Source organism: Arvicola amphibius, chromosome 12, assembly GCF_903992535.2.
Source record: "Arvicola amphibius chromosome 12, mArvAmp1.2, whole genome shotgun sequence".
NCBI classification, from domain to species: Eukaryota; Metazoa; Chordata; class Mammalia; order Rodentia; family Cricetidae; genus Arvicola; species Arvicola amphibius.
Window position 1 is genome coordinate 101,559,641 of NC_052058.2, and position 25,116 is coordinate 101,584,756.

General features: G+C 48.5%; 1 protein-coding gene across 1 annotated transcript in view; it reads right to left on the reverse strand.

Moving 5' to 3' along the window:
- Positions 1–13,559: 13,559 nt before the first annotated feature.
- The window catches only part of Clasp1 (cytoplasmic linker associated protein 1), a 212,633-nt gene continuing 201,076 nt past the window's right edge, over positions 13,560–25,116 (reverse strand). The window contains exons 36-38 of the mRNA XM_038349426.1: positions 21,393–21,603; positions 19,564–19,680; positions 13,560–16,167 (exon numbers count right to left, since the gene is read on the reverse strand). Coding sequence (XP_038205354.1) covers positions 21,502–21,603 — 102 coding nt within the window. The 3' untranslated portion in view covers positions 13,560–16,167; positions 19,564–19,680; positions 21,393–21,501. The remainder of the gene's footprint in view (positions 16,168–19,563; positions 19,681–21,392; positions 21,604–25,116) is intronic.

Sequence of the window (25,116 nt, forward strand, 5' to 3'; positions counted from 1 at the left end):
TCAGATGGGCATGTTGGCACACAATAAATCATAAAATGTAATAAAAAAGAAACCATCAATAAGTATAAGGCACTTATTTGTGTACAAAAAAAGGGATTTTCTGTGTTCTACTTGCTTATAAGTGTAATGTAGCACAGTTGGTAGGACACTTACCCTGCGTGCACAAAGCCCTGGATCCAATCCTCAGAACCAGTCAGTGATGCATGGCTATAGTCCCCGAACTCTGAAGGTGAAGGCAGGAGCATCAGAAGTTCAAGGTCACCCTCAGAGAGTTCAAGGCCACCCTGGGATACATGAGATACTACATCAAAAATGGACAAAAGTTTAAATGGCAGAGAAAGGTATCCCTACGTCAAGTTTTAGAAGTCAATAGTCAGAACCACTCACCATGGTACCCACTGGCCACAAAGGGCTACTGACCCATACTGGGAATGTGAAATTCACACAAACTGCAAAGACATGAATGAAGAAACAGGCTAAGATATAGCTCACTTGGATAGTGTGAGCCTAGAATGCACAGGGCCCTGAGTCCATCCCCAGCCTGACAAGAACAAAACAAACCCCACAAAACTGTACCACAGTCTGCGAATACCTCATGCGCCAACCATAAAAGAGATGATTGTTTTTGGAAAAGGGTCACATGTAGCCAAGGCTTGCCTTGAGTTCTTATAGAGCCGATGATCATCCTGAACTTCTGCCTCCACCTCCTCCTGCCTCATCTCCCACTGGGATCATAGACAACTGCCACCTCTCACATTTACAGAGTGGAAATGAAGCCCAGGCCTCAAGCAAACAAGACTGGCACTCTGCCAGCTGAGTTGCATCCTAGCCCCAGACTCCTCATGCTCACAGGGCTGCCATGCCCTCTTGAGCAGACCCAGCAAACAGTCCTGGGTGAGTTGGCCACTTGCACTTTGGAACAGTGTCCCCCCTCTGGGGCCGAACAAGAAGCCAGTTATCAACTTCACATCTCCTTCTGCAAATGTCCCTAGCTGCAAGTGCCAACCTCTTCCTCAGGGACAGGAAGCAGTGGGAGGAAAGTCTGGGGAAAGAGTAGGGACACCTCTCCGGGTCACAAACTTCCCTGGCACCTCCTCACATTCCCGAGGGCATCACTGTCCCACATCACTGATGAGAAATCCCAAGCTCTGAAGAAGCTCGGCTTGTCCAAACCTGCAAGACTTGAGGGCCATAAAGACACTCTCTTATTAAATGTGCATCTTCTCTGCCCACCCCACCTCCCCACTGTGAATTCTCATTGAGCTCAAGTTGAACCCACACTGTCCTTGAACTCTATTGTATAGCCAAAAATGACTTTGAACTTCTGATCCTTGGGCCTCCAAATTCTGAGTACTGGGGTGAAGGGTGCTCACTACTGCATTCAGTTTGTGCAGAGCTGGAGATGGAACTCGGGGCTTAGTGCAGACTTAGCAAGCACTCCGCCCACTGGGAGACTTGCCTGGCATCTTGTTCGTATTAAGAGATATCATGGATGGGGCGTGGAAGAGCACTGCTTGTTCTTCCAAAGGTCCTGAATTCAATTCCCAGCAACCACATGATGGCTCACAACCATCTGTGATAAGATCCGGTGCCCTCTTCTGGCCTGCAGGCTTGCATGCAGGCAGAACACTGTATATTTAATAAATGAATAGATAAATCTTTAAAAGATATCATTTATGGGCTACAGAGATAGCTCAGTGGTTAAAGGCATTTGCAGCAATACCAGAGGACCCAGATCAGTGCTCAGCTCTTTCCAATCTCTGTTAATGCAGTTTGTGCATGTTGCTGGTTTTGGAAATTTGGCTCTGCTTTGTGCCACCAAGAGCATGGGGGAGCCAAGTGTGGAACCTCACTCTTGTAATCTCAACACTTAGGAAGCCGCTGAGCCATGGAGCTCACTGTGGGTTCAGCCTAGCCTGGGCTACAAAAGAAGACCCTCTATGTCAGTACAGAAAGAAAGAATGAGAACGAGGAAAAGGAGAGAAGAGAGAGACCCGATGTTACATTCCTGTGACCCCAGCACTGGAAGAGATGGAAGAATCAGAAGTCTAGGACTAATTGTGGCTACAGAATAGTGAATTAAGACAGAGGTCACCATGGGCTAAATAAGACCCCCCCTCAAAAAACAAAACAAAACCAAAACCCAAGAGGTGCAGCGAACAGCACTAATATGGAGACTCCTAATTGACCAAAGTGCTAAGAACAAATGACTGTCATGTGCTCAGCCCTAAATGCACCATCTGTATCAACACTCTCTCCCAATCTCAGGAGAACACTATGGAAGAGGAGGCAGAAAGGACATAAGAGCCGGAGGATGGCAGGAAGGCTGGGAAATGCCGTCTTCTGGACACAGCGTGGCCATTGTGCCCATAAACTCACAGCAGCTGTTATTCCCGGAATTAGACCCAGCCAGTGAGATCAATCAACATTCCAGCAGGCAGCACTCGCTGAACTCAGTGGGTTAGTAACAAAAAAGGAGAGGTTCTGACGTGGGAAGTGTGGGCGAGCCTGGGAGTGGAAGGGGAATGGGGGTGGTAGGGTCCATGTGCATTGTATACAGGTGTGAAACTGTATACAACTAATAAATAAAGATATTCTAAAAAAAACCCTTTTCCTTCTAAATTAAATCATGGGATAAGATGCCAACACAAGTAGGCATTCAGTAAGCTGAGGTAGAAGCATCTCCAGTTCAAGTCCTTACCGGGCATCTTAACTGCAAATTCTTGAACCCTCCAGAAGAGCAAGCACTATGTGGCTATAAAGCACAGACAGAGCTTCCCTGCTGGCTTTGGTTATGGTTGGCAGTTTCTTTGAAGTCGTTAATACTATCTTTTCTCCTTAGGACTGAGGATGGACTCCCTCGGTCCAAGGAAATGTTATGAGTTTGCAGACAACCCCCAAGCATATCACAAAACAACCCACCAACAGAGTTTTGCCAGGTATCAGAAGCAACATCTGATTGTGGAAATAGGAAATGTGGGGGGAAGAAACCTCCCGTCTGAGAATCAATGAGCTATACTGACTCCGCACAATTGTGTGTGTGTGTGTGTGTGTGTGTGTGTGTGTGTGTGTGTGTATTGGGGATGGGGGTGGGGTGGGGCAGGTTGCCCCCTTAGAATCTGTTTTACGGGTTTCATGTAGCTCAGGCTGGCCTCAAACTCATTATGCAGCTGACAACAAACCTGGGCTCAGGATCCTCCCATCTCCATCTCCCTAGCTCTGGGACTGGAGGGGGTTCATCACTATGTCTGACTTTGTGGCACTGGGGACTGAACCCAGGGCTTTGTACACCTTGGTCCTCAACCTGAATTTAAAAATAAATGAAAAAAAGGAGAAGAAGGAGGAGGAAGAGAAGGTGAAGGAGAAGGAGAGGAGGAGGAGGAAGACGATGACGAAGAAGATGCCAAAGCAACAAAAACCAAGTAAAAACCAAAAACCAAAACAAACAAAACCCAAAAACCCGCTACATTTCCCATTCTGCTTTGCCGAGGGAAGCACCCTGACTTCCATTCTGGACCATCTTTCTCTTTCTAGAAATTCTGTAAGAGATAAAAGTCCTTTGGGGAGGTTAGAGGTCCCCAGAAGACCTCTCCCTTGTTGGTTTTTTGCCCATTCTCTGTGTCGTTTGATTTTTCTTTGGGGTGTTGTTATATAACAAGGACCTCTATGGAAAAACCCTCCACATTCACCAATGCCTGCCCCAAAGAGTCCATTCTAATCAGTCTGGAGGGAACTTGTTTACATTTTCTTTGAAGGGGGTGGGGCTGGGACGGTCAATGGGCTGGGTCATTGGGCTCTCACGTGAGATTCTCCTCACTCTTCCCGCCGGCCATTTTTATGCAATTTTGATTAATTAGCCCTCAGGTCTCAGGAGGCTTTAGGGCAGGTAGGCTGAGAAGGTTGACTGAGTCCCCTGTGTAGCTGTGGGGAAGCCAGCATCCATGCTGAGTGAAAACTTTCCATTGGCCCTGCACTGGGGACCCCCCACACCACTGCCGTAACCCATCTGTGCTCGAGAGGACACCCAATAAATACATCTGTTCCCCAGGGTGACTTGTGGTGGGATTGTACTTTGGTTTGTCTTTATGACCTTATGGGGTGGGTGTAGACATCATGTCTTCCCAGAAGGAATGCCTGCCACGTGGATAGAGCTCCCAGAGTCCAAGGCCTTGGCCCCTGCTAAGCAAGCTCTCTACCACAGAGCTGCATCCCCAGTTGAGAATTCTGATCTTGAGGTGTAAGCATTATTCACCTATATTAAAAATTAATTAAAAAACCAAAACTACATTCCCTGGATCCACTCAGAACAAGTATATAAGGCAATTCTGGCCTCCGTGTCATGGATGGTGGAGGTTATGGGAGAATCCCACTGAAGATGAGCTGACTCAGTGTGTCTCCCAAAGTGAGGCCTCTCACGGGCGCTGTGTGGACTACTTCCCACAGCTAGAATTTCAACGTATTTTGTTCAGTGTGCCCATGAGGCATGTATTCAGGGAAGAAGCTTTAAAAACAAAATCACACCCCAAAATGCACACAATCACACCTGAAATGCACACAATCACACCTGAAATACACACAATCACACCTGAAATAAACACAATCACACCTGAAATACACAAGAATCACACCTGAAATACACATAATCACACCTGATGTGCATAAGAATCCCACTTGAAATACACAAGAATCCCACCTGAAATACACAAGAATCACACCTGAAATGCACACAATCATACCTGAAATACACAAGAATCACACCTGAAATACACAAGAATCACACCTGAAATACACAAAAATCACACCTGAAATGCACACAATCACACGTGAAATACACAAGAATCACACCCGAAATGCACAAGAATCACACCTGAAATGCACACAATCACACCTGAAATACACAAGAATCACACCTGAAATACACAAGAATCACACCTGAAATGCACACAATCACACCTGAAATACACACAATCACACCTGAAATACACAAGAATCACTCCTGAAATACACAAGAATCACACCTGAAATACACAAGAATCACTCCTGAAATACACAAGAATCACACCCTGAAACAGAAACTTGGAGCTGGTGGGCACAACTGTAGGAACCCTTAGTCTTCATGCAGCATGTGAACTGTTTTCAGGGCATGAAGAGGCCCTTGGCTCTGCTCTGAGTCCTGCAGGGCCAGAGGTCTGCGCGCTCATTGGTCAGTGCCTCTGCAGAGGTTAGGGCCGGAAATAGCTCAAGATGACACCATAGCTGTTGTTCTGCTTTTTTGGAGGGAAATCTGAAAGACATGATCATTGACTGGAGTTTTACTTTATATTTTCTTTCTTTTAAAAAATATCACTAACATCATCATTATGTTGTTATTATTGTTATTATTATTATGTGTGTGTGTGTGTGTGTGTGTGTGTGTGTGTGTGTGAGTATATGTGCACATGTTTATGCAGGAGCCCACACAGGCCAGAAGACAGTGTCAGCCCCCGGAGCTGGATTACGATGGTTGTGAATGACCAGATGTGAGTGTGGGAACCAAGTTTGGGTCCTATGCAAGAGCAGCAAGCGCTTTTTACCACCAAGACCTCTCTCCAGCCCCTTTACTTCTTTTTGACTCAGTCTTGTTGTGTAGCTCAGGCTGTCCTTAAACTGGAGATCCTCCTGCCCCAGCCTCCCAAGAACTAAGAACATAGGTGGGAACCACCATAACTAGCTTTATATTTTCAAGATTTGACATTGACCTTATAGCAAGCTTGTGTTCATAACTTAACAAGTGACAATGTTTGTTATGGTGGTCCCTGGTCACTCTAGAGCCCCTCAAAAGTTAGACTTGCATTTCAAAGTGGCCCTGTTGCAGTGCCTTAAGATGGAATCATCAGGGCTTGCAAGACGGCTTAGCAGGTAAAGGTGCCACCAGCTCCAATGACCAGACTTTGAAGTGAGGACCCTCAGGGTGGAAGAAAAGAACCAACTTTAGCAAGTTGTCCTTCAGTCTCTACAAATATCCCATAGTGTGTGCAGCCAAACGTGTGCACACACATAGTAAGTAAATAAATTAATAAAATTCAAAATGATATTACCCCAGGAAGCTTTCAATAACTCCTTTTATAAACATTTAAAAGGCTATATTTTACTAACTACATGTGGATATGTCTGGCCATGAGCATGTGGGAGTGAGTGCAGGTGCCTCCAGAGGCAGAAGAGGGTGTCAGATCCCCTGGAGCTACCTCTTGTGGGTCCTGGGAATCAGTCCTCACCTCTTCTGTCCGGCCTCCTTTACCGTTTGCTTTGACTGCAGGTGCGTGCGACTTCTCAGTGATGGAACACGTGCCCAGGTGCACAAGGTCCCAGGTTACATCCCCAGTACTGCAAACTAACTAAGTAAATAAACACACAGGCAAGTCACCTCTGTGTCTGTGCTGTTTCGGTGAACAGGTGCTTGTTACACACTGGATGTGGTGCCCTGACATTCCACTGGCCCTGGCATTGGATTCCCCCGCGGCTGCCTTACCTGCCCCTCTGTGGTGTTGGGGATTGAACTCAGGTGTGGGCTAGGCAAGTGTCTACCAATGAGCCTCCTCAGACCTCAGTTAGGAAACACTTAAGAGTTAAGGTCAGGAATAGAGTTTGGGTAGGGATAGCTGTGGCCATGAACATGGCTTTCTTCTCAAGCACACCACTAGCTTAGCTGACTGGGCTGAGTGGTAGGGAAGCAGCCTGACTGGGAAGGACATTGAGCAAGCTGCATCTCCTCAGTCTCTCCCTGAGCTTCTGGTTACTTCCAAGAGCTGGTGAGTTTCTGTTTCAGTGGGTCTCTCGTGTGTCTTCTTTCCTCTACTTCAGACGTGGCTGGATAAGCCTCTGTGACCGGTAACAGCTTGGACAATGGGACTGTTTCCCCTTGGCCTTTATTTTACCTTATTTTATTTTTTTACTTTTTGTTTGTTTTGTTTTGTTCTTCGAGAGAGGGTTTCTCTGTACCTTTGGAACTGGTTCTGTAGACCAGGCAGGCCTCGAACTCACAGAGATCTGTCCGCCTCTGCCTCCTGAGTGCTGGGATTAACAGCGTGCACCACCCCAATGCCTGGGCCTCCTGGCCGTTATTAGGAAGCAAAATCATGTGGGAGAGAAACAGGCTAATAGAAACAGGAGCCACCGGGGACGAGTTGGCAAACCACTTCTATGCAGGACTGTCTTGTCTGTTTTCTGTCACTATAACAAAGATTCAGGCTGGGGAGATGATTTAGCTGGTGAAGTGCTTGCAGTGTGTGTGTAAGGGCCAGGGCTTGATACCTAGGAGCCCTGTGTAGAGAAAGCCAGGTCTGGGGCTGGAGAGGTGGCTCAGCCGTTAGGAGTGCATAACACTCTTACAGAGAACTGAGCTCAGTTCCCAGCACCTGGGACTGGCAGCTCACAAGCTCCTGTAACTCCAGCTTCATGGCCTCCTTGGGCACCTGCACTCACGTGCACACACCTACACACAGACATACGTGCATAGTGAAAAAGAATTACTTGTTTTAAAAAAAGCCAGGTGTAGTGCATATGTGCTTGTAATCCTAGCACTGGGGAGATGGAGACAGGCAGATTCCTGGGACTCCCTGGCCAGCCAGCCTAACCTACTTGGTGGGATCCAGGCCATTAAGAGACCCTGTTTCAAAAGCAAACCCAAACCAGGTAGATAGTATCCTGAGGAACGACACCAGAACTTGACCTCTAGCCTCTAACCACATGCACTTGTGTGTGTACACCCCTATAGCAAATAGAGATTGTGTTCTGGAGGCTGGGGAGTCAAGAGCACGCTATCTGCTCTAGCGGGAGACAGCTGTATCATAACATGTGGAGATGCTACATGGCAAGCTGCACCAGACAGCAAGCTGGAAGCAAGAGGCAGACAGCTAGCCAAATCCACCCTTTTTTCAGGATCCCATTCGTTAAAATAATTTATTATTTATTTATGTGTATGTGTGCGTGCCTGCATGAGTTTATGTGTGCCACATGTGTGTGGGAGGTGGAACTAGAGGTGGTTGTAAGCCACCATGTTGACGTTGGGAACCAAGCCAGGGCTCTCAGCATGAGTAGTATAAGAGCGAGCTCTTGACTACCGCTATCCCTCCAGCCCAGGCGCCCACTCTTGAGATGCCCGAGCCATGGCCGGAAAACAGCACTGGTCCAGGAATGATGTGATACCAATGCCATCACCATCAACTAAATTTGAACTTGAGGGCTGGAGTGGCAACTCCATGAGTCAAAGCATGTGCTGTGCAAGCGTGGGCACCTGAGTGTGCATCCACAGCACCTGTGCAGAAAGTTGTGCATAGCTGTGTACATACCTGTAACTCAGTATTGTGTGGGGCGGAGACAGGATTGCTGGAGCCTGACGGTTGCTAGCCTAGCTCAAGGTTAAGTGTGAGACCTTGTCTCAAGGGAATAAGGGAGAGGATGATAAGGCACAACACCCAATGTCTTCTTGTGGAAGATGTGGTGGATGGGAGCACCCCCATGTATGTACATACACCACACACTAACAATAATTTATGATGACTAAATTATAAAAAAATATAATATGCAAAAGAAAAGGATACATTTGTTATAAGCAGTCATAAAATACTCATGAACTGGGTTGGAGAGGTGACTCAGAGAATAAGAGCACTGACTGCTCTTCCAGATGTCCTGAGTTCAGTTCTTAGCACTCACATGGTGGCTTAAAGCCATCTATAATGGCAAGTGGATCTCTGTGAGTTCAAGGTCAGCCTGGTCTACAGAGTGAGTTCCAGGACAGCTAGGACTGTTACACAGAGAAACCCTGCCTCAAAATAAATAAATAGGTAAATAAATAAATACCCATTGAAACCAAATTAGGAAGCTGCCCATCAACATCAGTGAAACTGCAGCTAGAGTTAAGACTCCGTTGGTAGAGTGTTTGCCTAGGATGCATAAGGCCCTAGATTCCAGCCCAACACAAATAAATAGGACTTGGCAGAGCACACCTGTAATCAAAGCACTTGAGGTAGAAGAAAGAGGCCCAGAGATTCACGGTCATCTTACTCTAGGTAAAAGTGAGAGGAGGCCTCTGTCTGTGTGCATGTGTTTGTGTGTGTGTGTGCATGCCATAGTACACATCTGGAGGCCAGAGGACAATTAGCAGGAGTTGGTTCTCTCCCACTGTGGGTTCCAGGGATAGATAGAACACACAGAGGTCATGAGGTCAGGTTTGGCAGCAGGAACCCTTGCTCACTGGCCTGACTGCCTGCATTTGAATCCCAGCTCTGTTTCTTACTAGCTCTGTGACCCCAAGCAGGCTACCTGACCTTGCTGTGCCTGTTTCCAGTCTATGAAATAGGAGTAATCAGACTCCTGATTACAGATGGTTCTCTGGACCAAAGCCTGACAGATAGCAGACTCTCATCACTGAGACTGCAGCCTGAGGTGTCCAGGCATAGGCCAGGAAATGGAGGATCAATAGGCACTGACTAGGTAGGCACCAGACAGCTCTCTAGGCTCTTCTGGATGAGACGCTGAAGAGGTTCAGAGCCTGAGCCGGATGCCTTCGTGCTCCATCCCAACACCTCCCCGACTGGCCCCTCCGGACTCATCAGAGACGGATGTGGAGGGGCTGCCTTTCAATACGTAACCCAGCATTAGATCCCCATTCCCATGACCTTTGTCCGCTCTTGCCTGGAGCCTCCAAAGTGTGAGTTAATAAATACAGGAGGAACCAGAGGGGTCAGGGAGGTTTGGGCTGAGCTCACGGAGGAAGTCCATCCCTGAACAGAGAGCTTTGTGCCCAGCATGCCTGGACACGTCTGTTTGGGCTCTAACATGTACCTCTTTCAGTTAAAATTTGTGCATGTGTGTGTGTGTGTGTGTGTACCTATGGGTATGTGTGTACATGCATGTGCTCACATATGTGGAGGCCAGAAGAGAACCTCAGGATTGCTTCCCACCTTACTTTTGAGACAGGGTCTCTCATTGGTCTGAAGCTAACACATTAGGTGAGACTGGCCGGCCAGCAAGCCCGAGGCATCCTTCCCAGTGATGGCATTGGGGTGTGCCACCACACCTGACATTTTACATGGGTTCTGGGAATTGGACTTGACAAGTACTTTACCAGCTGAGCTATCTCTCCCCAGCCTAGCCTATTTCACTTTCAATGATCCTAGTTATGGTGGTGTTGGCTGTTGCTATAGCCCATAACATCAGGCAAGGCAGCCCTCTAGGCTAAGTTTCCTGAGGCCTCGTGCTATTTTCTGCCAGTTTAGATTGTAGACTCTAGAACATTCATGAAGGTTCATTGAGAAACAGGCCAGCAGGTTCAGCATCGCCTGGGCACTTGCTAGGAATCCATTCTCAGGCTCACCACTGGTCTAGGGGGCTGGAGCTCCGTAGGGTTTCGATGTATGCAAGGACCCAGATATCTCTGCAACTGCAGGGAAAGTGAATGTCCCAGTGAGGTGTAAAGGAAGCCACTAAGCTGGTAGGGAGGAGCCTGGGGCCGGTCCTGGCCCCATTTGTCACTCGCTAGCTGGGGTTGTACCTGTGCCTCGGTTTCCTCATCTGGAACTAAAAAAGGACAGCAGTTCTATTATCTGCACATCTGTAATAAGTCACAGATGAGAATTTTTCAAAAACATTGTATGGATTGGTGAGATGGCTCAACTGGTAAAACATACTTGCTGCAAAAGCCAGAAGGCCTGAGTTCAACTCCTGGATCCAAGTAAAAAGCCAGTGTGGCAGCCTTTCACCCTAGCACTCCTGTGGCAAGATGGGACCCAGAGGCAGGACACCTGGCTGGGAACTTGCTTGTGCCATTCAATGGCAGAAACAAAAGGGACCTTATCTCCATTTCTATTTTGTAAAGTCTTTTCTAGATTTGTATTTATGTGCATAAGTGCTTTCATGCATATATGTAGCACCACATGCATGCTTGGTACCCTGACAGTCAGAAGAGGGCATCTGATCCCCTGGAACTGGAGTTAGAGATGGCTGTGAGCTGCATGTGGATGCTGGGAATTGAATTCAGGTTTTCTGAAAGAGCAGCCGGTGTTCTTAACTGCCGATAGCCATTTCTCCAGTCCCTTGCCTACATTTAAAAAATTGTGTGTGTGTGTCACTCCTGTGTCTTCTCTTTCTGTCTGTCTGTCTCTCTCTGTGTGTGAAAATCAAATGATAACATTTGAGTCAGTCATTGCCTTCCACCTTGGGGGCCCCAGGATTTGTGGAAAATTTGGGGGCCCCAGGATTTATCGCATCAGCCCTAATTTAACCCTTTTGAAAAGCATCGAACACCTCTCAAAGTCATCCTTCCTGCTAAAGGGAGAATGTCATAAGCATAAAGGGACTTCATACCAGAGATTCTCATCTGGAGACCCTCAGCAGTTTCAGGAGGTTCAGATCCCCTCTCTGGCTTCCTCCAAAGCTGAGCAGACAGCAAGTTTAACTCCCAGAACCAGGAACAGCTGGAGATTCTGTCCCCGCTGCCAGCCTGCCATCTTCCTGGAACAATAAGTACTGCCCGGCTGCCCACTGGAAAAGGAGCAGCAATGGCACTGGGCTTGGAGAACCAAACAGAGGACATTGAGTCCGTCCTTCCTCTCTCAGGGTTTTCCATGCTTGCTAATGAATGGAACCTGAGTATGTGTGGAGGGGTGTGGGCGATGTCTCCATCCTGTATACTCCAGGCCATGGAGGGAGCAGAGCAGGTGACCAGCAGCCAGAGTTGCTTGACATCACCTCTAAATTCACCCAGTGCTTCTACCAAGCGATTTCTCTCTGTCTTGTTCTTTGAGATGGGTGCTTACTACATAGCCTAGGCTGGACTTGAACTCACAATTCTACCCCAGCTTCTCAAAACTGGGCCCTCAACATCCTCTGTGAGACCCCGAGATTGGGGGTCTATCCAGGTGTTATTCAGCCTTATAAAAGAAGGGAATTGTGACACTTGCTATATCATGGAAGAACCGTGAGGACATCGTGACCCATCAAACAAATTAGGGCCGTTATAAAAAGTGGAATTCTATGTTTGACTATTTCTCAGAGTTACATACAATGTAGACGCTACATTCAGAGTCAGGGCGGACTCACACTTAGGTGATAAAGCTCTTGCCTTGCAAGCATAAGTACCTGTGTGTGTTCCCAGAACGCACATTAAAAAGTCAAACATAGAACTGTGTACTTGTAATCCGAGTGCAGGGGAAGTGGGGACAGGCAAATGACCAGCTAGCCTAGCCTACTTGGTGAAATCCAATCAGTGAAAGACCCTCTCTTAAACAATGAAATGGCCAGCCCTCGAGGACCACCTGCTGTCCGCTGGCCTGCATGCACACCACACACATGGCCCTCAGGGAGAGCAGGGATGGGAACTGCTCAGTGGTAGTGGGTGCCAGTATGGCAAATGTTACATTACCAGGCTTCGAGGAGGCTGTGGAGCCACTCCACTGTGCCCTCTTCTAGGGCCACACTACTGCTGGCGCCCAGCACTCAGTGCCAGGCCTACAGAGGTCCAAGAGCTGCAGAGCCGAGACAGCACAGGCTAGCACTCGCTCTCACCAGGTTTGGTTCAGTCTCGGAGCCAGGGTCAGTATCCTCCCTGCTTTGAGCTCTTCTAGAAGAGAGTGCTGTTGCTTGGCTGGGAAAATGGGGTCCAGACAGGAACTTGCTCAGGCAGCTGTTCTGGAGAAGGGCTGGGGACTCATACCCCACGTGCCCCCAGTTTCCTGGCTCATCACACAGCAGGGGCTGATGGGAGACACTGGATGAGGGAGAGTTTCCCAGACAGTTGGACTTCTCTTAATTTTGAGACAGGGTCTGTGTAGCCCTGGCTGTCCTGGAATTCATTTGTAGACCAAGCTAGCCTTGAACTCCGAGATCTACCTGGCTCTGCCTCCCAAATTCTGGGATCAAAGGTGTGCATCACCATTGCCTGGCTTTTTCTTTTCTTTCTTTCTTTTTTTTTTTTTTTTTTTGAGATGGGTGGTCTGCCTATCTAGATCTGGCTAGCATAGAACTTGCTATGTAGACCAAGCTGTAGACAAACATGCTTGTTCACAGAGATCCATCTGCTCCAAGTGCTGGGATTAAAGTTGTGCACCGTCAAGCCAGTACTTGGTCTTTTGTTTTCTGTTTTGTTGACAGCTTGTGGCTCTCCTGGAACTCACTATGTGGCTCAGGATGGCCTTGAACTCACACAGAGAGAAAACCTCCGAGAGTGCTAAGATTAAGGCATGCCTGGCCTTTCTTTTCAAATCTATTATTATTATTGTATGTGTACGGCAGGGAGGAGATTCACTGTGGCCTTCACGTGCAGACTGGAGGGTTGGGGATCAAACTCAGGTTGTCAGGACCACAAAGCAAGTGCCATTACTGGCTGAACTACTCAGTTTGACCTTCTCCGTTTGACCCTTTACTGTCACACAGAGGTGTGCTCTCAGGGTCTGTGTACACACAGCAGGATGCTGACAATCTGAGAAGAAACTGCAGGTCACCTGAGGATTCTCACAGTACCACACACAGTTTTCCCTGGACTGCCGCATATTCCAGGGCAAACTCGAGGTCTTTTTTTTTTTTTTTTAATTTTCTTTTTTAGCAAATCCTAGCACATTATTAACAACAACAAAAAAAATCTGTACATTTGCCATGATACACTTGGAGGGTGAAACAAATAAGATATAAATACAGATTATGGCTGTAACATGAAAAAGCCCCCCCAACCCCAAAACAAACAACACCCAATCTGGGGGCGCAGGGACCATGCGTGTGAGCTATTTTGGTGGCTGATTGTTTTCAGAGCATTTATTTCTTCCAAACATTGTTAGCAGAGTCCTGGTTGGGGGTCTACAAAGTTCTAATCTGCTGTCTTTTAAAGTGTGAGTTTCCGTAAGGGTGGCAGAGAAAGAAACAGAAGACGTCTGAGACACACCTGCTGCGCGAGCTGCACAGGTGGTGGAGAGCTGTTGTGAGCCACAGGTACGGCGGGCCGGGCGGCAGGCCCAGGCCATCTGCGGGCACCAGGGCCGCACAGCAGGAGTGCACCTGGAGAGCGCCTGTCCAGCAAGGGAGGGGCAGCTTGCCAGGAAGCAGGAAGTCAGATGAGCAGTCCCCCTGGATACAGGGTAGGGGGTTTCAAGGCCCTGGAGAGTCAAGATAGATGGGGAGGCAAACACAGTTCCGGGAGCCATCAAGAGTCCTTCAGGGTCTAGGTGCTTCCAGCAGAGTCCTTTGGGGAGGTGGAGGCAAGGCAAGGCAGCAGCAGCTGTCAGGGTTCAGGAGCGGAGCGGTTGCCCTCCGTGAGGTGGTGGTGGCATGCGAGTCTCCTCAGCATCGTGGGCAGCGGTCTTCAGATTGAGCCCAAGAGACCTGTGAAATGACTGTATTCTTTCTACTCAGGTGGAAGAGGGCACGTGACACTTGAGGCTAGCCCTTCGTGAGTGCCGTGAGGAAATCAGGCAATATTCTGGAACTGTCCAGTTACGGTGGGGACATGGTGACCATCTGTGGGGCAGAGAACTCCAGAGAAGGGCCCTTCTAACTGCATTAGGCATAAGAGAACTCCTAAGTAATCGGGCCAAGATGCACAATTCTACAAGGCATTGTGGCTACAACACAGGGACCCTGGTGGAGGGTGAGAAGGAATTTCATTAATAAAGTCTTAACAGACAGGATTTTTTTGTTTTTTAACTAAAACAAAGGTCTGGTCCTGCTATATTTTGATTTCAGACCAGTCAATAATAGCAAATCCTTAAAATGCACCCCTGAGTTCTCCGGACAGCAGCAGTGGGGGCAGTTATACGTGTGAGCCACTCTACACACACACACACACACACACACACACACACACACACACACACACACACACACAAACAAACACACAGGGCCTTCATTTTCAGTGTATTTCTAAATACAGCATAGGTCTTTCTCAACCTCCCTACCTCTTTTTGATTGTTTCTTGAGACAGAGCCCCAGGTGTCCTGGAACTGACTCTAGACCAGGCTGGACTAGAACTCACAGAAATCCACCTGCCTCTGCCTCCCAAGTGCTGGGATTAAAGGTGTGCGCCACCACGGCCAACCAAATCATTTGGCGGGTCAGAGAGCAGGGCTGGAATCAGGGCTGAGAATTCAAGTGCCCAACCTCTCCTTTCATCTCTGAAGTGGGCTCTGCACTGGAAGGGTGCATGCTCTGCTAAAATTAACACCCCCAAAGAATCTTTTGCTGGCATGTGGACCATGTCTATAAACCTAGTATTTGGGAGGCTAGAGGCAGGAGGATACCAAGTCCAAGGCCAGCCTAAAAAAGTTTGCATGATTGCATTAAGAATTGTCATTTGGCTTAAGAATTTTAATCAAAATATATTTAGCCAGACTCTACATTAGTTTCTGGGTCAAAAGACCTTCAAGAGGTTAGGCCAGTGATTCCCTGGGAAGGAAACACAATGCAAGCCTGTTTCCAATCTTGACATTCTGAAGTCACCTTTTATTTAATGCAACCATGAAAATTTTGGTGGCATTACTGATTCTGTCCCCAAAGGCAGACTTGTTTGTCATGAGGCCAGCTCCAGGTTGTTGTCCTTTTTGTGCCCAGACTGCAGTCCCACTTTGACAAGTTCTCTTAAGACAATACCTAAAGACACACACACACACAGCCTCTCATATGGTCAGGTGGACCACAGGTGGGGGGGGGGGTCTTGTCCCATGTGACCACGCCCTAGGAACATAGGCATAAAGAACACAGCAACACCCCAAACCACCCCCAGGTCTGTGTGGGCTGAAAAAAATATGCTACTGTGTACCAAGCATGGGCTGGAGAGCTCTGGGTCCTAAGAACTGTGCCCTCCATGGTTTGGTGATGTCAGCAGGTGGTGCAAGACACGTGTAAGTGTGGCTCTGTTCTCAGTCCTTTTGTTTCTAGGGAGACTGCATAACAGGCCTTGCTCCCGTTACATTCAATACCAGCAAAATCTACACAAAAGCTGGAAGGGACCAAAATACTGATTGTAATAAATTATGTGCGGCCTCCTCGAAGGGACTAGACAGCTGATGGGGCTTCTCAGAGGCACCACCATGTGGGTTCTGCACAGATCGGCCCCCACTAACTGTGTGTGGACACATCGGAGGAGGAGCTGCTGTTGCTGTTGGTGGTCTGGGCCCTCTTGATATAAAGGTTGAGGAGCTTCATCTGCAGAGAGAAGAAAACAGAGACGCGTGAGCAGGGGAGATCGGCAAGAAGCAGGGAAGAGGTCAGCAGGCCGGTGCTTAAAGACAGTTGGTTCCCAGATGCTCTGCTGGGGTGCTGTTGACTAACTCAGGGTCTAGGCGCATGGGGAGAGCTCAGAGAACAAGTGACCTGAAGCTTGGGCTGTCAGAGCTGCTGAGGAAGGTGCATAGGGGCAGGGCCAACATAGCCCAGGCAAAGACCCAGATGCCTCTGCCCCTGTGCTGTAGCTGCTCCTTCCCCAGGCCCCTCCCACAGACACCTGCTGATGCCAGCCACATCTGAGATTAGTGTGCTTGGCCCCATGAAACTTATGCTGGCCTTGGCTTTGATTTTCCCCAGCACTGCAAAAAGAAAAAGAAAAAAAAAAAAGGGAAAATTAAGTTTAGTATGGTGGCTCATGCCTGTGGCAGAAGGCCCAGTTTGAAGCCAGTCTGGGCTGCAGAGTCAGACCTTATCGCAAACATCCCAAAACACCAGGGCTGGTGAGATGGCGCAGAGGAAAAAGCACTTTTCCCGAGCTTGATGAGCTGAGTTTGGTTTTTAGGGCCCATATGGTGGAGAACCAAGTGGCAAGTTGTCCTGATTTTTACACAGGTACCAGGTCACATGCAGGACGGCTTACACACACACACACACACACACACACACACACACACACACACACACACACACAAGCATGTGGCCGAGCATAAGGACTTATGCATATGTACATAGTGGAATGGCACAGAGCCTGCAGAAGGAACCCTTCCCACAGATATTTGACAATGGTATCAAGACTGTGATAGAAAGATTATCTTCACAGCAAATTGATGATCCTGGGAGATGGACAGGTATCTGCAACACAATCCAGTTTAATCTTGCCTAACACCACAGACAAAAAGTAACCCAAATGGAGCCAACTAGGTAGCCAATAGCAGAGGAATCATAAAGAAAACGTGGTTCACATACACAATGGAATTTTTTCAGCCATAAAGAATAACAAAGTTATGTCATTTGCAGGAAAATGGATGCAACTGGAGATAATCATATTAAGGGAATTAAGCCCGTCTCAGAAAGACAAACACTTCTCTCTCATATGTGGTTCCTGGACCTTACATGGGAGTATGAAATCATGTGCCTATGGCATGACAGTGGGGCAGAAGCAAAGCTGCCAGGGAGGGAGGACAAACAGACAAACAGGATGGAAAGGGGCAGGAGTAAAACACAACCCACGCGAACAACCAACCTGAATCTAAGAGATGTGAGAGTGTAAAACCTGACACTCACAAGGAAGCTGGACAACAGCTTCGTGACAGTGGATGTGGCAATGATTTCTCGAATGGACTCCCAGCAGTCCAGGAAACAAACAAACAAACAAAATATAGACGAATTTATTCCTTAAAATTAAAATTGTGTGCACCAAGGTACAATTAATAGAGCAAGAACCTAACCCACACGAGGGAAGAGACATGCATATTTCATATATATCAGAAAAGGCTCGGGAATATTTTTAGATTAATTTATTTGTAAGTCCAATCCACTTTATAAATCGGGCCTTGATGGTGGCCACTGTAGCCAAGTCACCCCTGAATCCCTGTGGAGGGGGCAGAGGAGGAGAGGAGGAAGGGAAAGCTGTGTGACTATGGTTACCATTTTCATCAACAGCGAAAAAAGCAATTGGAGCAAGGTGTAGTGTTGCACACCTTTAACTCCAGCACTTGGGAGGCAGGGGCAAGTCTGAGTTTGAGATCTAATCTGGTCTACAGCGGTGGTTCCAGGCTAGCCTGGTCTACAGAGTGACTTTCAGGACAGCCAGGGTTATACAGAGAAATCCTGTCTTGGGGGGGGGGGGGAAGTGATCTGATCAGAGTCCTGGCAAAACAGAAGGGAGGTGGAAGAACATGGAGACTGGGTCAGGTAAGGCAAATCTATCTATCTATCTATCTATCTATCTATCTATCTATCTATCTATCTATCTATCTATCTATCTATCTTCTCATATAACTCAGACTAGTCTTTCCATCCATCCATCCATCCATCCATCCATCAATTCATCCATCCATCGAGTCTCATGTAACTCAGGCTAGCCTTTAATCATGATCTTGAATTTCTGATCCTTCTTCCTCCACCTGAGCACTGATTTACAGATGAAAACCACCAAACCCAGTTTATGCAATGTGGGGTGGAACCCAGGGCTTTGTGCTGCTAGGCAACACTCCCAGCTTCACCCTAACTTAGCCCACGTGCTTCTGTTGCCTCTTCCCATCTGTCTTCAAGTATGTCCTCTGGACTAGTGGTTTTCAGCTTTAGCTAGTTCTGCTCTTGGGGGACATCTGACATGTGTAGAGCCATTAAGGGCAATGACCTTACAATTAGAGGGAGAGCTCCTGGCATGGAGATGGCTGGGGTTGCTAGCCATGGAACTTCTGACACTTTACAGGTGAGTTCCATAAGCAAGGCCCCTGGGGTGGTGGGAAGAGAGCTGGCTATGATGCATTCCAGCAGTGTCAAGGTGGCAGGTGAACCGAAGGGAACCACTGCCCACATATTTCTTCTCAGGCAGTAGTGTGCACCCTCAGGCAGGCTGGAGGGACTGAATAACTATTCTTGTCCCTGAGGGAATCCTGCCTTGTAGCAGGGCCTAGAGCTGCCCACATTCTGGGGAAGTGAGGCTCTGGCTATGGTGCTCCCCAGCTGTGTCAAGGTGGCAGCCCAACTCGAAAGGCATCTCACTAGAAGATTCCTCTGACAAGGAGCAGGGCCCTGCGCCCCTGGATTCTGCTCTCCACTGGCATGGCAAGTGTATGGAGCAGGGCCTGAGGTGCAGCAGGCCCAGGGCAAGGCAGCCAATCCTGCCGCTGATGGCCACAAGACACTCAACTCTGGTTCAGCAACTTGTTCAAGGATGAGGTAATCTTAAAATAATTTATTACTGCATCACATGTGCATGCCACAGAATGAGTGTGGAAGCTGGAGAGCTCCTTCCACCTTTATGTGGGTCCTGGGATCAAATGCAGACTATCAGTCATGGCAAACACTTCTACCCACTGAAATGGCTTGCCCACCCTGAGGTAAATTTCTTTAATAATTCCATGAGGGATGGGGTGGGGGAAACCTGTTTCTGAGCAAGGTTGTCTTCCTTCAGTAAATACACTGAAAGTTAGGTTGTCTTTTTAAAATCGGTTAGAATGGCCTGTGGTATGTCATTCAGCAGCACCTTCCATGGTTTTACCTCATAGCCAGTCCTTTTCACCTCAGAGGAAACGTCTTCTGAGAAGTCAGACAGCTAAACACACCCAACAAAAAAAGCTGCCACCAAGGGGCTCACGATGAGCTAGTGGCCCAGGTGCAGGCAACAGCAGGTAATACTATACATACCTTGCTCCCTGTGAGCTGTGCAAGGTGAGGTTTCAGATCTTCTCCGATTACGGAATAGATTGCCACTAAGCAAAACACGCTGGCCTTCCGTACACTGCTCTCAGTGTTGTCGTAACCCTAGAGCGTGGAGGGGACAGAGAGTAAGATCAAAGCTGTGCCTCCCATCAGTGCTTCAGCATCCAGACACCCTCAGTGCAACCCTGAACTTGTCAGACCTGTGCGTGAATCCAGAGAGCTCTGGCCTTGCAGGGTCAAAGTGAATGGCTGCATGAGTGGCAGCAGGGGCAGGGGGACGTGGGTGCCAGCTTGGCTGCTTTGTTACAGGGTGCTAACAATACAGATGGCAAGAGGGAGGAGGAATGGAAAGAGAAAACCCCAGGGAGCAGTGGAGAAACAAATACTCATCCAGGTTCCTCCTAGTAGTGGATGCAAACTGCCTGAGGAAATGGCTTAAAGAAAAGAGAGGGGCTGGGGGTGCAGCCCAGGAGGCAAGGCATGTACTGCCAAGCCTGGTCCCAGGACTTGCGGGGTGGAAGGGGAAAACAGAGTGCCCTCAAGCTGTTCTCTGACCAAACACGTGTGCACACACGCACGCGCATACCACACACTCTTTAAAAAATACACCAGGTCATTCCTAAAAGCAAGATTTCTTTACTGTCCAGGGACTGCAGGGACTTCCTGTGTCCCTCATGTCCCACCTAAAACGGGGGCCATGTGCTTTGCTGCAGATAGCCCTGCACAGCCTTTGTGTCTTCCCTCCTCTGGGACAATCTAGTCTTCAACACTAAGTCCAAGCAAACCCTTGCAGACAGCAGCATGCATGAAACGGGAAGCTGGCTTCTCTACCTTTCTCCACTGATGCCTGCTCTGTATGTTGACAAAGCACAGGACACTGTCCGCTTCATGCTATGTGGTCCCGCCATGTCTCCTGGAAGGCTAGGACGCCTCTGGAGCAGGAGAGCTCCATCAAACACAGACACAGGACAGCAAAGCATGCATGATGTATACTCCCTGTGCCCTTTTGGCCCAGGGCCGAGCCACAGGAGATATGTAAAAGGCATTAGTAGAAGCCATGCACGGCGCATGTTTACACTAAACAGAAGGTTCATTCCTGGAGCTACAGGGTGATATGACTACCAGTTCTCCTCTGCTGCATGGAGAAGCACGTGGGCTAAGATGTGTTTTGTGCAAAATGGGCCTGTCAACATCCTGTCACGGGGGGTAGGAGAGGGCCCACGAGCCCCTAATCCCTCATCCAAGCATGGACAGGTAGTTAATGGTTGCTGGAAGGGAGAGACATCTTCTCCATCGGCGCAGCACTGGCAGGGACTCATCTCCCTGTGAATGACCCCTCACCCACACTCCTGGAAGAAACCCGTAGGAAGCGACCAGGTTTGAAGGAATAGGAAGATTTCTAGTCTAGTTATCAGCGGATGTGTGCTCTTGAGACCCTTCTGCTGCCTTACCAGGGCACTGTGTCTAAATGGGCTTTGCTAGATTTTAATAAATTAGAATAAGCATCAGCTGGAGGAATATCCTCTTGTGTAAAACCTGAGTTTTTAAAATCAAACAAACTAGCAGAAAGTAAATGAAGACATGGAGAGCAGAAGAGGGAAGGGATCTCAGGAGAAGATAGGAGAAGGCAATGGGGGAGATGCGACAAAAGGCCTAGCATGAAAAGGCCACAATGAACTCATTATTACAAATATGCAAACAAATACTTTGCAAATAGAAACGATGTAGGTCCAACGACAGTTTCATCACTTGGGCGTCCGGTCTGCCCCTCTTCATGTTGAACAGCCTGAGTTGGACCTCACTGGGATGCGTACCTGCAGCAGGCCTGGGATGATGTCAACAAGGAGCAGCTGCAGCAAGGACTCCTTGGTGATCCTCTCCACCACTTTTGTCTGCATCTTGATGGCAGCAGTGATTGATGGGTTAGTCGGCCGTCTGGATGATTGGGCACAGCACTTTGATGCACTGCTCGGGGTGGATGGAGCTGGCTAGTGTGGATGCAGCCTCCTCGGCAGCCCTCACCACCTGAAAGGGGACCACAGAGTGAGTGGGGCCTGCTTCAAGAGTTTGAAAAAGACCAAACCCCACTCCTGTGTGGCTCCAGAAGTCATACAATGACCCACTTCCTCCAATACTGCCTAAGGAAATTAAAAACAACCTGGGTTGTTGTGTGGAAAAAAGAAGTACAGGCCTGGGGGTTGGGGCCAAAACTTCAGCAGGGTGTCTCCAAATGTGTCCCACTCACGTAGCTACTGCAACTGCAATGTATTCACAGCTGCCCACCACCCTGAGATCTGCTTAGCAACGTGGCTTCTCAGGCCTTCCCTACAGTGCATCTCAGAGAAGGACCCCCTCGGGCAATTCTAACCATAGCAGTAGAGAATCTCTACCCTGGAAGATTAGGACCTGAAAGTCAATATTTTCCAAGGGCCAATGGGACCCTCTGACAGAAAGCCTGGAGAAGAATCAGTCTTCTAGACTGGTGTCCCTGGGAGGGGCTGGTTGTCTGGGAGAAGGCTGTTTTCCTAGGGAATCTCTTGTGTGGTGACCAGGAATCTGTGCTCATGATGCTCTTTACCTTGAATTTTTAACTTTTAACTAACTAATTAATTATATCCATCCACCTATTTTAGAAAGTCTGTCTCCCAGATTGGGCTTTAACGCATTATATAGCTGAGGATGACCTTGAACTTCTGATCCCCGTATCTACCTCCCAAGGTGCTGGATTTCACGCAGCTATCACCAGCCCAGTTTGCCGCAGTGGCTGGAGATGGAGCCCAGGACTGCATTCAGGCAAACATCACAGTGAGTGAGGCTACAGGACAGGCTCCAAAGCTACAGAGAAACCCCTGTCTTAAAAAAAAAAAAAAAAAAAAAAAAAACAAAAAACAAAAACCAAACAAACAAATTACTTTTAATTATGCATGTCTGTGTGGTTATATTCACAAGAATGCCCACAGAGGCCCTAAAACCTAGTGACAGGCAGCTGTGAGCTGTGATGCATGGTCCTTTGCAAGGGCAGGAATACTCTTAGCCTCTGAGCATCTCTCCAGCCTATTCTGCTGCCTTTCTTTTCAGCTCAGAAGTTCTTTTGCCCACTGAACCATCTTGCTGGCCCATCATCCTTACAAGTGAATGGTCCTGGGAAACAGCATTTGAGCCACCTGCGAAGTCACATGCTAGACCAGGGGGTGGGCTGTGGGGTAGCTTCGCCCAGACAGGCCACTTGGGCCAAGCCAGCTTTGGGCTCTGAGGCCACACGCACGCTTTGGTCACTTGGGGAACTTGAATTAGATACTGCCTACCAACTATCTCGCAGTCGTCTCTGTAAGGGGCAGGGGCCAGACCTCTGTTCCCCATCCGTCAGCGGCTGGGGTTGCCCTTCTCTGCAAGCACCGCTCTGGGGGGACGTGCCTCATCAGTCCAGAGAGCTCCCATAGTCACAGCCACGGAGAGTCATGCTACTCACACCAAGCATGTGACGTCCCTCATTCTGAAATCTCAGGTGGGGCGCGTGATGGCTAAGTGCCATGTTGTGGAAGCATGAGGATCCGGGTTTGACTCCGGGACCCACGCGAAACAGCCAGGTAGGGCGGCACACTGTAATCTCAGTGCTAGGACTCGGGAACAAGGGGACTGCTGGGGTTGGCGGTGTGACAAGCCTTGCGGAACTGGTGAGCTCTATGCCAGTGAGATCTCGTCTCGAAGGAAAAGGAGATGGCATCTGAGGACCAACACTGGAAGCTGACCTCTAGAGTCCACACACACGAATACATACACACAAAATCTCAGCGACAGTGTATAAAATGGCTCATACGCCTCAGAGTGATCTGATCTATTTCTTCTTTATGCTTTTTACCTTGAAAAGTTGCCATTAACGTTAACCTTCCTGGCAAGGAGACATTGATAAAATCTACCCGAAGTGTCTTGTGAGGTCAGAAGTAATAGCCCCCGGAAGGGAGCATGCAGAGAATGCTGTGCACAGTGCTACCACTTGCTATAGTCACTGCAATGGTTACCACTGTTCCTGCCCACTTGCCCCAGACTGATCCAGGACATGAGCTATCCCTCATACAGGGCTCACGTGGGTGTCCCGCCCCTCCTGGGCCCTCCCACACCACACCAGAGCACGCTTTTGATCCCGGGACAGTTTCATGTAGAATTCTTCGCACCCAAGCACATCTGGATACTCCCAGGTGCCTGTCACCGATAATGGGTTTAAGTCACTTTGTCTCCTGTTCTTTGTTTGGGAACATGTCCCTGTTCAAAAAAGACCTTCCTCCCTGTATTTCCTTGGTGGCTGTTGTGCTCCTTGCTATGGACTTGGAAGTCTGTGGCTGCTCATTCTCACAACTTTCCTATCGGCTGTGTCTTTGACCAGTCCTGACCAGTTTGCTTCCTAGGTGTGGGAACTGAGATCCAGTTGGGTAGGAAAGACCTGTCAGTGCCTTCACTGTGCAGGGAAGGGTAAGGAGGCTGGTTCAGAGGGGGCATTGTCAGGATGTGGAGGCCCAGAGACAAGCTCCTGAGGGGCTGTCTTCTAGTGCAGCAGGGTGGGGTTAGGAGGCTGCTGACAAGGGTTGGGAAGTGGAAAAGATATTCATGGGTATTCTGAAAGTGTGTGGCACCTTGTTCCAGAAAGGCCTACAAAGGGGTGAGCAGTGTGGAAGACAGGCCTTAGCTGTCAAGATACTTATTCAGTCAAGAGTCTCAACTGTCTCAAACTCAATGTTGGGATTACAAACTCCCTATGTTCAGCTATGTGAGCATCATGTAACTAGCTCTAAAACATGCCATAGCTGGCATCCAGGTGAAGTGACCCGGCAGTCTGTTAGTTAATACCGGGAACCTGACAGGTCTAGAATCATCTAGGATAAAAACCTCTAGGCATGTCTGAGTCCGAGAGTTTCTGGACCGGGTTAACTGAGATGGGAAAACCCACTCTATATGTGGGCAGCACCACCTCATTGGCTGGAGTCCTGGACCAAATGGAAAGGAGATGGAGCTGAGCACAGGCTCATCTGTTGGACTTCTAACAGCAGATGCAGTGTGACCCCACCCCTTACTCTCTTGCTGCCATGCCTTCCTTGCCATAATAAACTGTGTACTCCAAACTGTGAGCCAAGAAGCCCTTCCTCCTTTAAGTAGTTTTTTCAGGCGCCTGTCAAAGTATCAAGAAAAGCAACCAACATACATCTAAGAACTGATCTGTAGCTACTGGGTGCTAGCAAGCGGAGCTCAGGCTCCTATCTCCCCACTGTCCAAAGTACCAAAGGACATGTGCTCCACCCAGTATCCTGAGTGGGAAGCACAGTCCAGGGCTACATCAAGACAGGGTTAGCTTTCCCCAGACCTCTAAATATCAACTGTGGCAGGGCTGGGTCTTTCCTGGCAGCTGCCTCCATGTACACCCCTGTCCTGTCCCTCATATCTCTGACCCAACTGGGCAAGTCATCTTTTGAGACTCATGGCTCTGTAGAAGTCTGTGAGGCCCATGCAATCTTCTTGCTGATATGTCTCTCCTACTAGACAAAGAGT